The 16,113-nt window shown below is 44.1% G+C and overlaps 1 protein-coding gene across 2 annotated transcripts in view; it reads right to left on the reverse strand.

Annotated features, from left to right (window-relative positions):
* TBC1D30 (TBC1 domain family member 30) overlaps positions 1–11,993 on the reverse strand; it is a 45,807-nt gene extending 33,814 nt beyond the window's left edge. Inside the window, exons 1-2 of one of the 2 annotated variants that reach the window (XM_081211527.1) lie at positions 11,550–11,993; positions 6,042–6,206 (exon numbers count right to left, since the gene is read on the reverse strand). In XM_081211527.1, coding sequence (XP_081067653.1) covers positions 6,042–6,206; positions 11,550–11,898 — 514 coding nt within the window. In that variant the 5' untranslated portion in view covers positions 11,899–11,993. The remainder of the gene's footprint in view (positions 1–6,041; positions 6,207–11,549) is intronic. The other variant, XM_081211528.1, reaches the window with a different exon arrangement.
* Between the last annotated feature and the right edge of the window lie 4,120 nt (positions 11,994–16,113).

The following is a 16,113-nucleotide window of genomic DNA, read 5'->3' on the forward strand; positions in this document are numbered from 1 at the left end:
TTGCTTTCTTTTACATGTTTTTATACAGAAGTCTTTGAACCAGCCCCAAAACTGTACAAAATAAAAAAGAAATTGCTATCATAACCACCCATTAAAAGTACTGGAAATGGCTTTCATGAAAATATGTCATTGATCAAAAGTACAGTGGTACCTCGGGTTAAGTACTTAATTCGTTCCGGAGGTCCGTTCTTAACCTGAAACTGTCCTTAACCTGAAGCACCACTTTAGCTAATGGGGCCTCCTGCTGCTGCCGCACCACCAGAGCACGATTTCCGTTCTCATCCTGAAGCAAAGTTCTTAACCCGAGGTAATATTTCTAGGTTAGCGGAGTCTGTAACCTGAAGCGGATGTAACCCAAGGTACCACTGTAGCCTCAAAACATACACTGAAGATATTCAGATAATAAATATAGCCAGCAGGTCTCCTCCACCTTTCCAGATTTATATATAAATTTGCATCAAGCCTAAAGATATGTTTGGTTTACTGGGCCCAGCATCAGAGCCCCTAATCAAATTAAATGTTCTAGAGTCCATATTGGCCTATTTATAAGATTTTTATACTGCTCTCCCAAAGCAGCCCAGGGCAGCAAACAAGAGCAAAAGACTATGAACGTAAGCTTGTTAGGGCAAGGAAAGGGATAGAATAATTCTAAGTTTCTTTTGAAGTGCTGGTGGGGATATGGTCTCAGAGTATGGTCTGAAGGTGCACAAAGCCACCATCTTGCTGAAGCTAAGCCGCCATTTGGATCTAGTCAGGGGCTGGGGTGGGTGGCCTCCAGGGAACCACAGCTTTGCCACCTCAGTTTCTATGTCAAAGGAAAGGCAGGATATAAAATTCGAGGGGGGAAATATCATTTTTAAGCCCCCTTTCTGCTTCCAAGTGTGACGATTTCTAAGCAAAGCACAACATTAGTCCCTGCAGAAGTTGGCTATTAATCATGCGCCTCCCATATGCTTCTCTCACTCTGCTCTCCACAAACAAAATGCCCATCTACACAGGATGGGTGCCATGTAGACACCACTTAAATTGCTCCTTGCAACAGTGTAAAGAGTCAAAACTTTGTCTAAGCTGTGGCGCATGAACAGCTCACCGTGCATACAGCAGTGAAAAGCTTGTTCTACACAACAGCAATCATAACACGTAAACCAGGCCTAAGAATTACTTGTTGACCAGCAGTCGTTTGGACAGTTTACTTCTCAAGTTGTATGCACCACCCTTGGGTGCGTACCCTGAATAGTGCTCTGTCACCCTGAAACCCAGGAACTTAGGTTAGTTAAAGGAAATGTATTTTGACTAGCTTTCAAAAGCTATTCTAAGCAATTAGATCCAGGTTGTTTTCAGGAAAAACTACTCAACAGAGGCAGGGAAGGAACATGGTATGCGGGAGGGCGGGGGGAAATCATCTCTATTTCCACATATCCTATTTGCAAACTGTTTTAACACATTATCTGCAGAGTATGCAATGCATTATTAATCCCACCTTTGAAAGATTCCCTCCCCCCTCTTCCCTAAATATAATTATTTGCTTAACAGCTCATATAAAACTGCACTTTAGCATGCTATTGACTAGCGTAATCAGTCCAGACAGCTATGTCAGATGCAATAAAGGTTTACTATCCAAGTCTAATAAACGAAACAGTGTTATGTGCTGTCCATGAAAAAGATATAATGAGATCTAATATAAGAACTGTGCAAGTTGCTTTCCATCTCTGCAAAGTACATTTCATGTCCTTAGTGCTGAAAATCAAAGTTTCAGGAACTGTAGCAACTTATGGGCCAACAATGGCATGCCGGTCAGAGGTTCCCCACATCTGGAGTATGGCGTACAGGACTGTAACGGCTGGGGAGGATGACAGAAAATGGGGTTGGTTGCCTTGCAGAAATGGAAGTGCTTTCTACTATCACAGCGTGCAGTTCATGGATACATTTGTGTGGCTGATCATGCCTGCTTTGGTCACCATCGCTGACAGATTCTTGCCCCTGGAGAATTTGTCAAGAGGGAATGCAGCTCTATGGTTGAAACAGCTATTGGGCTTGATGGGAGGAAATAAGTTGTTCCCCAAGCCTCATTGTGAGAGGAGGGCATTTTCCTGACCTGGGGTAGAGGATTAGCCCTTCCCTCTCCAATTATGACCTCTCTGCCCAGAAATTCCCCTGTGAACCACAATTAGGTATGAAAATAGCCTTTTATCAGAGCTTAAGAGTTTTTGATGATTAAGTGGCATATTCATATTGTTAAATAAAATAAATAAAAATATATTTTGTCTCCAAAGCCCTGCCTCGTATCAAGGAAATACAGCAATACTGCAACTTTATCGCAGGAGGCAAAAACTATCACAGCAAAATTGTTCCAGTTCAAACAGAACAGATTGTCTAATTCCTAGCAGTCTTGGTGCCGTCATGTCTAAAAATACACACTTCGTGCTGCATTTTTTAATTAATGCATTTGATCCACCAGTCTTTCAAATATTTTTCTTCCCATTTAGGTCATGCTGTGAACGATGGAGAATGTGACATGAACTGAGTACGAGTTACAGAATTTGTGTAGGAGGGGTAGGAATCTTCGTTTCGCCCACACACAAAGAACGCATAACCAAATTTGTGAAAAGAAAGCTACTGTCTCCAATTTAATGTTCAAGCTGTTGGGTGGCAAGTCATAAAAGCCAGCTACTGTAAGTAATATGCAAGGAACAGGAGATGTTTGAACCACTGGATCTACTTCAAAGGCGAGGGAAGGAGCCAAAGAAAGCATAATTAGTTTTTCCTACAAACTGCTTGTGAATTTTAAATGATGGAATGGGTCAGGAAAGGGAGAGCTAGCGTTCAAAACAAAACATCCAAGCCCTCTTGCACATCCAGCCAAGAATACTATACTAGCTCTCTGGGTTCTAGCCAGACTTTATAACTCCAGTTTCAAGGTTAAGGTCACATTGTCCAAGGTACTGCTTTGTCAACCTCTTCGGCACCGGCACAGAAATCCCTTGAACAAGGGGCTAGCAAACCTGTTCAGTACAGTGACACTGAAGGCCTGCCAAAAGGTCATGACCGACTTGCATATAATGTCCATAATTGACTCACTCCACAAATCATTAACAAATACACCAGAGACCAAGTATACCAGGTGGCCATTTTGTACCTATTGCACAATGTCACACTATCAGGGTCTCTTCTGCTGAAATAGAGAAAGGTTTCCCTCCGCCTTGGAAAGTACATTGCTACCCATATTAAGAGCTGGGAAACATTTCATCAGTCTTGTTAATACTGCTGACCAGCTCATCTTCACTGTCACTCCTTCAGTCTTCTAGTATAGGGATGGAAGCCGCAGGCTCAGGGGCAAAATGCAGCCCTCTAGACTAGAAATGGATGAATCTACAATTCTGCAGAAACCTCCGACTATTGCATGGGTGGAAGGTAGCCCACTGTGCAAAAGTTAAGAGTTGCATCAGCCGCTCCACCCTTTCCTCCAGCCCACTACCACCACCACTGGTTGACCTGATGGAATCTAACTCTCAGACTGAAAACACCTGCCCATCAAGCTGTCATCAGCCAGTTAAATGAAGCCTGTGGTTGCCAGTCCTGAGAGGTCTCAGAACCCAATAGTATCACAATAGTGGAAGCAGGTGGACTTAGGGGTCAGGCTATGCCGTGGTAGTTGTTACTGATGCCATGAGGCTACTTGCTTCTGTGAGATCCTGGGATAAAGCAGCCTCAGTGGCTTCCGGCTTATGGACAAACGAGAGAAGACACAGAAGTTCCACTGATATTTCTGCAGATCCCTGGATATAGCAGCCTAGCAGATGCAGTTTCTCCTCATCCTTACTGCCATAGGAATGCAGAAGGATAGAGTGAACACAGCTGCCACAAGCTTCAAAGCCCCAGCAGCAGCATTTCACAGTGTCTTTATTATATGGAGAAAAGGCAGACCCATGGAACAAGTGGGCTTGCTTCCCTTGACCCAACAGTGCATGTGTGCATTGTGCAACAGTGCATGGTGTGTTAACTTAGCTGCCAGAACCACCTTCCCATGAAACATTTCCTGAGTGGGAGAGAATGTTGCACGTGATTCTAAGCAGCTACTTTACTCGGATGTAGAAAACTTCGTCTGGCTCTCCACTCAGAGAGACAGAACATGAAGATGCATACATCAAAACAAGACAAGTCCCTTGTAGAACTTTTTTTTTTATATATATATATATATATATATATATATATATATATATATATATATAATGCATGCATGTAAAAGCTCATTTTAGTGCAGTGTTCATGCCATCTCATTTACTGTACCTGAATATAACAAACTGCCATGCTGCATGTTAATAAAAAAAAAGATACAAGACAAAAAAAAGTTAGCTTTAGAAAAATTCTGAAGAACAACCTGTGATACATTTTATACACAATATCACTCAATTAAAACATGTAAAAAGGCTAATTAAGTGTGCATACTAGCTGTGGCTCTCAGTGGCAATCCCTCCTTCCCTAAGCTGCCACTACAGGAGTTTCTGAAGAACCATTTTGCTATGAAGGAAACAGAGAAGTAAAAGAACGTCCTCCTTTTGTCTTTTCTGCCTTACTGTAACACGTCTGGGGTTTACTGATCTTCTGTAAACTGCTTTGTGAGGCCCACCAAATGGTACGTGAATTCATAAGACAAATGCACAGGAGGTTTTGCATTTTCAGTTTTTATAAGGGAATTGTGTAACTGAGGTCAGATGGTTGTACTTCAGGCCTTTTAAAGTTTGGTGCCGTATGTCTGAAACTCTCAGAACTATGTGTGGGCACAATCTACGTAGCCACAATTAAATCATTTCTGTCCTGCTGATTTTGAAGCACAGCCTGAACTCTTTGCCAGCATGTCACTGGGACAAAGAAAGGTTCACCATTACTGAATTTCACCTTATACATGAAATTCATTTTATGACTGGACCGTGTCTCCTTTAAATGCATACCTCCTTTTTTTTTTTTTTTGACAGCAAAGCTAATATTTTTCTTTCCTAGGCTATTAATGTTAAAAACTTTAAAAGGCCCGTGAAAATATTGGTATTGCTGAATTTGTTGTTTTATATAGTTGGTTTACATTCTTTTATCATTCATGGTTTTTCTATTATGGCACAAGCTGTCTTGAGAATTATATCTTGAAAGGGAGGGCCAAAATGTCTTTAAAAAAAATAAAACTTATAATCTACTCCTTGGGTAGCCCAATCGCCTTCTAAATCCAGCCCACAGACAGTCCAGGAATCAGAGTGTTTTTACATGAGTAGAATGTGTCCTTTTATTTAAAATGCATCTCTGGGTTATATATAAAAAAATATAGTCCAGCCCACCACATGGTCTGAGAGACGGTGGACCAGCCCCCTGCTGAAAAAATTTGCTGACCTTTGTACTCCTATGCATGTTAACTTGGAAGCATGTCTCATTATGTTCAGTGGGTTTACTTCCTAGTAAGTATGGTTTGGATGCAGACCTAAGAAGTTCTCAAGTATAAGAATCTGACCTAAATTTTAAAATTCCTTTTTAAAAGCTGAAAATGAAAAAAACTCCTGTTCAAGTATTGGTTCCTTTATAAACAATACAGTGGTGCCCCGCAAGACGAATGCCTCGCAAGACAAAAAACTCACTAGACGAAAGGGTTTTTCGGTTTTGCGTTGCTTCGCTAGATGAATTTCCCTATGGGCTTGCTTCGCAAGACGAAAACGTCTTGCGCTTTTTTCTTAAAGCCGCTTGAAGAGGCGCAGTTGCGACGGACCGTGCTTCGCAAGACGAAAAACATCGCAAGACGAAAAGACTCGCGGAACGAATTATTTTCGTCTTGTGAGGCACCACTGTACACTACAGAGCCTGCAAAAACAAATAGAAGAAACCTTCATCTCAGAACAGCACTTGCCTGTCTCCTTCCCTTATATATATGTTTATAGAAACCAAAAATATTTTTTCCCCTGTGCTAAACAGCATTTTCAAAATACTAGAACAGTAAAATGGCATTTCAAAATAAGCTTACAGAGCGCCTAGATGACAACACACAAACACACAAGGGTACTTACGCCGCTTCTGGGAAACTGCTTGCAAACAGGCTGTTACAATATCACAGTTCTTCTGCACTTTGTGCAAAAGCCTGTCCTTTTGTTTCAGAAGGCGAAGCAATTTTGCTGACTGAACACAAATTCTGTAATTCAGCTCGCGTATTATGGTTGTCAACTCATTGGTATCTGTCAACAAACAGAGAATAGAATTAGCCTGCTGGGTGAAACCTGTGACTTGAGAACACATTTTTCCCTATGGAAAGCACCAGGGGTTTCGCCCCTAAAGGTTCTTATCCTGTAAACTGGGGGTGGAAAGTCGGTGGCCCTTTTTTGGAGTCAAATTCCCATCAGCCTCAGCCTGTGCGCCCAACTATCAGGGAAGATGGCTGCTGGAGTACAGCAATATCAGGAGGCGCAAAATTTCCCTCACCACTGCTATAAATGCATACACTCAAAGAGTTCATGTTGTGTTACACCTTAAGAATTTACAGTAAATGATGGATAACAAGTTATTTATTATTAGGTCAATACTTTGCCCATGGTAATATATATAGGAGTAAATCCACAAATTAAAGCAACAGAAATCAGTAAAATAATTGAATTATTAAGAGACAATAATCACAACCGCGTAAGAATTTCATCTGCAGTTTTATATACCCATGAACTTGAGAACATGTTTTCCAAATTATTACCATTATTTTACTAATTTTTTCAGGCTCCTTAGTACAGTGGTGCCTCGCAAGACGAAAATAATCCATTCTGTGATTCTCTTCGTCTAGCGGTTTTTTCATCTTGCGAAGCAAGCCCATTGAAGGATTAGCGGATTAGCGCGATTAGCGGCTTTTAGCGGCTTATCTGCTGATCGGATCAACTGATAAGCGCCTTAGCGGCTTAGAAAAAGGGGGGGAGGGGAAAAACCCAACAGGAACTCGCAAGACATTGTCGTCTTGCGAAGCAAGCCCATAGGAAATTCGTTTTGCGAAGCACCTCCAAAACGGAAAACTCTTTTGTCTAGCGAGTTTTCCGTCTTGCGAGGCATTCGTCTTGCGGGGCACCACTGTATACTATAAGTATCTCCTTCAGAAGCATTTAGTTATTGGCAACATTTGACTCAAGTAAGCCAGTTTGGTGTAGAATTACAGTGTTAGATTAAGACCTGGGAGACCAAAATTCAAATCCTCGCTCAGCCATGAAGCTTACCTTGAGCCAGTCATTCACTCTCAGTCTAACCTATCTCACAGGGTTGTTGTGTGTATAAAATTGGGAGGAAGAAGAACCATGTAAATCACACTGAGCTCCTTAGGGGAAAGATGGGATATAAATGTAATACATACATGCATATTTCATTTCCTATTCTTTCCCCATGGCAAGTTCATTTGGCATCATAAGGACTTTGTAAAAAGCCCATACTGTATTTTTCATTAGCTGCAAATATTTAATATATATGGTTTGCTGGTAACTTAGCTTCTTAGATTGTTTAGAGATCTTTGAACATAAATTCACCTGCAAAGAAAATTGTAATCTTTAAAACAGCAATTTTATTTACACAGCGTGCACCCTCTAGTGGGCAAAAGCAGGTAAAAGAAATCAGCATTGAAGTTAACAGCTGCTTGCCATTCATGAAATTAGCTAAAACAAATAAAGAAGGTTATATCTGTAATCAGTAACAGTGGACAACCCTTTGAGAAAGAACGCAGCAGAGAACAGGGAGAATGGCATTCAACAGGGATGTTATCTGCATGCAGAACGTAGGAACTGTATTGTGATGTTAACAGACATTGTAGTATGGACCTCACTGAAATGGCCCTTTAAAAATTCAGTACTGGGATAACTTTCAATGTAATGACAGGGGACTTATTAAAAAGAGTACTTATCCTACACAACTGGTGCTGATGACCAGAGAAAGAAAACCAGAGGTAGAATTTCAGGTGCTATGGGAAAACTTGATTGAACACACCCACTGAGAGAATGATCATAATATTTATATAATGCTTTTTCAGTGTTCAAAGTGTTTCACACAGGCTGTCTCGGTTGAGTTGAGCCTATAAGCTTGAGCCTATAAGGTAGGTCAGTTGAGCCTATAAGGTAGGTCACCATTATGCTGCCCATATTGTAAATACAGCAGGCTGAGAACACAAAGCCATCAAATATTAGAATCCCACTCTTTCCGGCTGAAAAGGCTCCATGAGCAGGTTATGAAAGGTTGATAGATAGACTTACAAATCTAAAAATACAGTACCTAAAATGAAGACAAGGCAGGGAGGGAAGAGATGAAAGCTTTAAGCAAGTGGAAAGGTAGACCACTAGCTACTTCTTATGTGGAGAGAAGGGGAAAGCAGGCAAGCTGAGAATCTGTGGATCAGAGTTTGGCATGTTGCAGAAAGATGTTACTTTGACCAATATTTTTTTTATTTTTAAAATAAAATTAGTTCAACAGATCAACATTTAGTTGTCATAGTAGCTGGTAGATCACATTAGTTATTAACTCTTATCATGGCAGTATTTTCTAAGGGGCCTACAAATGAACCAGGAGTGCCACACATCACCAGTAATCAGGACAAAACATCTGTAAGGTAATGACCAACTGCAAGCTATTAATTCCTGTTATAGGTATGCACACGCAGGACAAGAAAATAAATATGATTTTAGGAAGCTACTGTCCATAATAAAGCTATTAACAGATCAGAGTAGGCAATACTAGGCTAAAGTGACATATGATCTTACTCAGAGGCAGCGTCATATAAGCATATGAGGCAGATTGTGTCTCTACCCAACCCAGTACTGTCCACTCTGACTGGCAGCATCTCTCCAAGGCAATCCTGGTCTCCTGGCGTTGCTGCACAGGTATCTTTTAAAAGGCCACATTTTCAGCTTGGACTACTACTATTGAAAGAGTAAAAAGGGACCCCTGACCATTAGGTCCAGTCGTGACCGACTCTGGAGTTGCGGCGCTCATCTTGCTTTATTGGCCAAGGGAGCTGGCGTACAGCTTCCGGGTCATGTGGCCAGCATGACTAAGCTGCTTCTGGTGAACCAGAGCAGTGCACGGAAACACCGTTTACCTTCCCGCCGGAGCGGTACCTATTTATCTACTTGCACTTGGACGTGCTTTCGAACTGCTAGGTTGGCAGGAACAGGGACTGAACAACGGGAGCTCACCCCGTCGCGGGGATTCGAACCGCTGACCTTCTGATCGGCAAGTCCTAGGCTCTGTGGTTTAACCCACAGCGCCACCCGTGTCCCTTGTTGAAAGAGTAGCCTTCTTTAAAAAATTGTATGGCTCTCACAGCAATTGAATTCGTAACCTTGGAATTATTAACACCACACAGTATAACTATCTGAGCCAATGAGCAAACGAGCCAGGTTCAGATGCCCCATGGGGACTGTTGGGGGCTCCCAAGCCTTAAATTAGGAATCCTAGCGCAAAGGCCCAAGACAGGCTTGAGCCCTTCTCTCAATCCCTCCCCTCAGAGTGATGGGACGGCCCAACAGAAGCTATGGCTAACTGTCCACAAACAGTTAGTGCTTCGGGACCAAAGCAAAAGAGATGGTACATCATAACATCTTACTCAGAACCTAGCCGAATTAGGAAACAATTATGAAAGCCATATTGGCCTGTTTAATTGCTGTTGCAGAGGAAACAGGTGTTACCCCTTCCTAGAACTATCTCCTTTAGAGTATTAAAAAGGTAAAGGGACCCCTGACCATTAGGTCCAGTCTGCTGCACTACCGATCCTTACACAAAGCAGAGTTTGCTCTCAAAGTATGGCTTGTTGGGTCACCTTGATTGTTAAAGGTAAAGAGACCCCTGACCATTAGGTCCAGTCGTGGCCGACTCTGGGGTTGTGGTGCTCATCTCGCCTTATTGGCCAAGGGGGCCTGCGTACAGCTTCCGGGTCATGTGGCCAGCATGACTAAGCCGCTTCTGGCAAACCAGAGCAGCGCACGGAAACGCCGTTTACCTTCCCACCAGAGCGGTACCTATTTATCTACTTGCACTTTGACGTGCTTTCGAACTGCTAGGTTGGCAGGAGCAGGGACCGAGCAATGGGAGCTCACCCCGTCGTGGGGATTCAAACTGCCGACCTTCTGATTAGCAAGTCCTAGGCTCTGTGGTTTAACCCACAGCGCCACCCGCATCCCTTTTTTTAGAGTATTAGGTCAGCATAAATTTGTATTAGAAATCTCTGTAAACTGTTTTAGCGTATTAGCTTCTCTAGCTGAACAAAAGCGCCAAGTTTGTTGCTGATTAAGTATAGATCTACTTTGCCCTGCTGAAAAACAGAAGCTGGAAATCTTCCTTAGAGAGCTTATGCGGGACTGTAAGAGGTATAAACAGAGAAGGTGAGGGTATGAGATGACAGAGAAACAGAGACATATGTAACCTGTTGAGGTAAGAAAAAACGTGATGCTATACACCTAGTATTAACATCTAAACACCTAAGATGAGCACAAAGAGCGATAAAAGTTTCAGTTTAACAACCCAGGCCAAAATTGCAAGCAAGGATGTCATAGCCATTTACAGTCAAGGCGTAAGATCATCCCTGCTGGTAAATATTTACTTAACATCAGTATTCAGGACATTAAGAAAAGCAATTGATAGGTTGATTCCTCCCTGTTCTTTCTTGACTTTCTTCCCTTATTTTGCTTTCTTCATCATCCACAGCTATTCTGTGGTCATCCTTGATTGAATGTACAGTAGCTAAAGTGGCTGCAGCGCAAATTTAGGTCCCAGTTTTAGCATACAACAACAGCACAACTTCAGCAAGACTTGTCAACGGAAAAGGCAGCAGGAAACATGAGCTGGGAGTATCCTTTTCCACTAACAATCTGTCATAAACCTGCATGGAAGGTAAGTTTGTGAAATGTGCACCCTCTAGTGTTTTTAGGGGAAAGCAAACATGAAAAAGGGCTCCAAAGAATGATGAGTAAAGAAAAGAAAGAAGATTGTTTGCTTAGCTGAAAGTAAACAGGATTTTAAAAATTGGGCCATGGAAGCAGATCTGAGACACAGTCTGAAAAATCCTAAGGACAAATAGGAAGAGAGGGAAGTCTTGAGCAGCAAAGTCCTAATTCAGTTGAAGAAGAGGGATGGGGATGAATGCAACAGGTGCACACTCAGAGCCCAGTATATCTTAATCAAGGCTTTTTTTCAGCTGGAGCTGACAGGAGCTCCGGCACCTTTCAGGTGGGCGCCACTGCCATTCCAAGAGAACAAGGGAGAAGATCGTGCATTTTTTCTAGAAAAATGGAACTGCTTGGAATATATGAGTAACAAAGTCATCCTGCAAGGACAACTTTGCCAACTCTTTTCACTTTCCTGGCAGTGAAATAAACAGAAATAAATACAAATAAAAAGAAAGCCGACCGGTGCATTGCAGAATTCCCCGCCCGCACCACGGAGATGCAGAGCAGGACATCTTCACCTGTTGACTTTCTGCCTGCCAGGAGGAAGAAGCAGGAAACTCCTTCTCCGGCGGTGGGAACCTCCCCCCCCCCGCAGGGTCCATCCTTGCCCGACCCTTTTACCTTTCTGCGCCAGGTACGTCCTCTGGTGCCGCTGGCCGGGCCTTAGCCGCAGCTCCTGCAGGAAGCGGGACTCGGCGCTGCTGCCCCTGCCGCCGGGGAAGGCGTCGGAGCCGGCGGACGCCTCGGTGGAGCTGTCCACGCTGTCGCGATGGCGGGCGCGCCCCACGCTGTACAGCTCGGTCAGGAGGCCGTTCACCAGCGACGAGGCGCGGCTGCGCGACAGCGCCTCCTCGCTTTCCTCCCCTTCTTCTTCTTCTTCCTCCTCCGCCGGGCTGTCCGCGCTGCTGCACACCCTGGCCCGGCCCGGTTGCTCCCCGGGGTCGCCCAGGTCCACCTCGGCGAGCTCCATTCCCTCGCCCAGGCAGGAGCAGCCTCGCTGCGCTGGCTCGCGCCTCTGCCAGGCGACTGAGGGTGGCGCGCGCCCTGTGGCAAATCCCAGGGCCAGAGTTCCGGGTCTGGCCCATTGTCCTCGAGGCGAGGGGGGTGGAGGGAAGAGGAGGGGAAAAAGAAACTCTCTTTTGCAAAGGAGGCTTTGCGCAGGTCACATTCGTCGGTGTCCCCTGGAGAATGGAACGCGCCGTCCTGTTGCGCGCTGCGGGTCTGTGGCTTCCAAGCTCCTCCGCGCGGTGCACCTGCCGCCGCCGCCGCCAGCCAATGGGGTCTCCCCAAGTCACCGCTCTGGCGCGAACTTCCCAGAGAAAGAAATGGCTTACGGAGGAAGTGGTCGTCGAGTTTGGTTTTGTCAGTTTAGGGTTCCAGTCCGTTTTTGTGGTTGTGTTTCTTGTTGGGTCGCCAGTGTTGGCATCCCAGCATTCAGGGTCAAAATCCTACCAAGGTGGCTGAAAGTCAGGTTCAAGCACGTGTTTTGAAAGCGCAAGAAAGGTTATTTATATATGCCACTACTGTACACTGCGGCCCCTGTTTTGTTAGCCCAAAAATGGAAATCGAGCAAAGAATGGCAACTTAAGCGGATGGAATATGCACAGCTTCCAGACTGCAGACTTAACACAGAATAAGAGAACGAGAACATACGTTTAGAGAAGGTAAGGTAAAGGGTAAAGGGACCCCTGACCATTATGTCCAGTCGTGGCCGACTCTGGGGTTGTGGCACTCATCTTGCTTTATTGGCCGAGGGAGCCGGCATACAGCTTCCGGGTCATGTGGCCAGCATAACTAAGCTGCTTTTGGAGAACCAGAGCAGCACACAGAAACACTGTTTACCTTCCCGCTGGAAAGGTACCTATTTATCTACTTGCACTGGCATGCTTTCGAACTGCTAGGTTGGCAGGACCAGGGACCAAGCAACAGGAGCTCACCCCATCGCAGGGATTCGAACCACCGACCTTCTGATTAGCAAGCCCTATGATCTGTGGTTTTAACCCACAGCACCACCCGCATCCCTTAAAGAAGATAGGAAAACGTTTATTGAATATATGGGGGAAATTGTGTACATCTGAAAACGTTGGCAACATTAAGATAAATTCAACAGTGTAAATAAGTTTTGGTGGATGTAATAATGGAATACTGAATGGTTTAGTTTATGTAAAATATGCAGGGATTTATGCTATGCAAAATGAACCATGGAAAGAGGAGAAGGGGAGTCGTTGATATTTTAAGGTTGTTTAAATGATTATTCTAAAATGTGAAACAGAAAATTTAATAAAAATTATAGGAAAGAAAGTGCAATAAAGAGTTTGGACTGACTAGGAAAGCATCCGCCCGGATCCTTCCCACAAGATACAGGTGATGACAGGTGGTCGCAGGGACGTGAGGGGTCCAAGTGCAACACAGCTGGAGGTCGTCGTTGCCTGCCTCCATCTTTCTTCTGGAATTTAGAGCAAAGCATAGGAGCCAAATCCAAGGAGCCGAAGTCCCACCCAATACTGTAAAATATTTGAGAGGGCTGGGCTCCCCCCCCCCTCCAAGTTTTTGGGCATTGCCATTCAAAGTCTGCGTGTGTGCCTTGTGATCAATTATTTGGGATGGGGCTTACCTGACTGCCCCCATATTTTATTCAAGTTGGCATCCCTGGAAATATTAGCAAATTAGTACAGCAAAACCCAGGATGATCGTGTTACTGCTCCTTCCTGCTGGTATGAATGGTCATGGTGTTTGTCTCATAGAACTGTCTCAGTTAAAAAGTTAAAAGCTGTCCCATCAAAACAGGATCAGAAAACAGTGGCAAAACTGCCCAAAGTGTGTGTGTGTGTGTGTGTGTGTGTGTGTGTGTGTGTGTGTGTGTGAGACGCTGCAATCCTAACTCCACTTCCTTGGGAACCCCGTTGAATTGAATAGGACTTAGTTCTGAGTAAATATGGTTAGACTTCTGCTATCACTGTTTATTATTAGTATGCTAACGGACAATAATAGTTCATGTATCTGATGAGTAAGGCTGTCATTCTCAAAAGTTAACAGTGATGCTGAAGTTTCACAAGCACAGCTCCTCCATCACAGTGCTGTACTGATTTTTATTTTTTTTAAGCTATGCCTGGTGAATATTGTCCTGCATGACCATTCCCAAAGAATCTTAACTGTGTTTCTTTTGGGAGTATGGGCCAGTTATTAAGGCAGATTTCTGCTAAAATGTCCTGCCATCCTTAATTCACATGTGACACTGAAGTTATCTCTTTTGACCTCAGTTCCGTCATCATAGGAGTATTAATAGCCTTCCTTGCCAAGCTGGATGACATACTAATCACTAATAAACATAGGGAGAGCCCTGCTGGATTAGACAAATGTTTCACCTTGTCCAGGCTAACCAGTTCCTCTGGGATCCCACAAACAGGACCTGAAGGCAACAGCTCTGTGGCTCAGTGCTATCTCTGAACCTGAAGATTCAGTCGTGAGTAAAAGCTATTGATTATGCTATCTAATAAAGATTTGTATTGTATTGATTACCTTATTCTCCATGGATTTGGCGAATACCATTTTAAGTTGGTGGCTATTGGCTTGCCTTGTAGCAACAAATTCCATAAATTATGTACTGTGTTAAAAAGGCTCTCTCTCTTTTTTTTATCCTGAATCCTCCAATACTGTTTTATTGGGTGGCCCCAAGTTCTGGCATAATAGCAGTGGAGGTGAGCCTTTGACCCAGATTAGACCCATCAAGCCGGTACACTTGGTCTGAGGCATGATTTGGTTCAAACTATGTCCATGTGACCATCATATGACTGCAACTTGAACTGCAGCATCAAGTTGAAAAGGAAGAACTAAGATCATGTTCTAGGTGTGCTCTTGAGTCTTCCTTTGCAGCCTCTGGCAGAATCCAGTGCTTTTTGAATCAGCACCTTTTCTGTTGCCACATTCAGAAAGTGCTGAGTTGCTGCAACTGGAAAGGGAGAATCAGGAGCACACTAGGTGTAATGCTGAAGTGTCAAAGTGCCCCATGGAGAACAGGCCAGTTCTGTATTCAGCCTTTTGGCTGGATCTACAGTAGTTTCCGACCCTTGTATTAAAGGGAGAGAAAAATTAGTTCCACCCACTTTCTCCACACAGGTCATGATTTGATAATCCTCTTCTGTGTCACCCCTTCCGGTATGTGTGGCACAATTATTTTGAAGCAAGTCCTACCATATCCAAAGTAAGCAATGTCTAGAGCTCCCTCCCTAGAAAATGTGTTTAGGATAACAGCCTGTCTCACCTTGGCGGCCTCCCAAATCTTATTTTGGTGCTGACTCTTCAGGCAGCAGAGGGCGCCTCAACATCTTCAGACAACTTCACTTCAACCACAGCCAGCACTGCACATTTTAAGGATTGCTTGGGCAATGTCAAGATCAGAAGCTGGGGCTTCCAGCCAAGTCTGAGCACAATAAATTAAGTGTTTGCTAAGCTTTCTGACTGTCAGAGATAATTGTGCTGTTTATGTGTGACAAAATGGCTGCCCTAAATGCACCAAATGAGCAGAAACATTGCAGGCAGCTGTTCGCAGTGTTTACCTTTTTGAACCATTCCTGTCTTTTTCATTTAGCCTTATTCTAGTAAGCCGTGCACAGTGCCGCTTTCAAAGTGTTGTTTCGGGCCTATCTCTCAATGCTAGCAGTATCAATTAATGACCAACAGCCAACCCTGTCTACTCAGAAGCAACCTCCAAAGCCCCGCTTAAGTAAGTAGCGCTTATTTCTGTGTAGTCATCCATAGGATTGCACTGTTGGAAATCAGCAATGATGCTTTTGTAGTCACGGGGGGGGGACATATTTTTTAATCTTCACATAGGTAAAGGTAAAGGGACCCCTGACTATTAGGTCCAGACGTGGTTGACTCTGGGGTTGCGGTGCTCATCTCGCTTTACTGGCTGAGGGAGCCGGTGTACAGCTTCTGGGTCATGTGGCCATCATGACTAAGCCGCTTCTGGCGAACCAGAGCAGCGCACGGAAACGCCGTTTACATTCCCACCGGAGCAGTACCTATTTATCTACTTGCACTGTGACATGCTTTCAAACTGCTAGGTTGGCAGGAGCAGGGACCGAGCAACGGGAGCTCACCCCGTCACAGGGATCTGACCCACCGACATAAAGGTAAAGGTACCCCTGCCCGTACGGGCCAGTCTTGACAGACTCTAGGGTTG

Source organism: Podarcis bocagei (genome assembly GCF_964188305.1).
Source record: "Podarcis bocagei genome assembly, chromosome: 10".
Taxonomy (NCBI): Eukaryota; Metazoa; Chordata; class Lepidosauria; order Squamata; family Lacertidae; genus Podarcis; species Podarcis bocagei.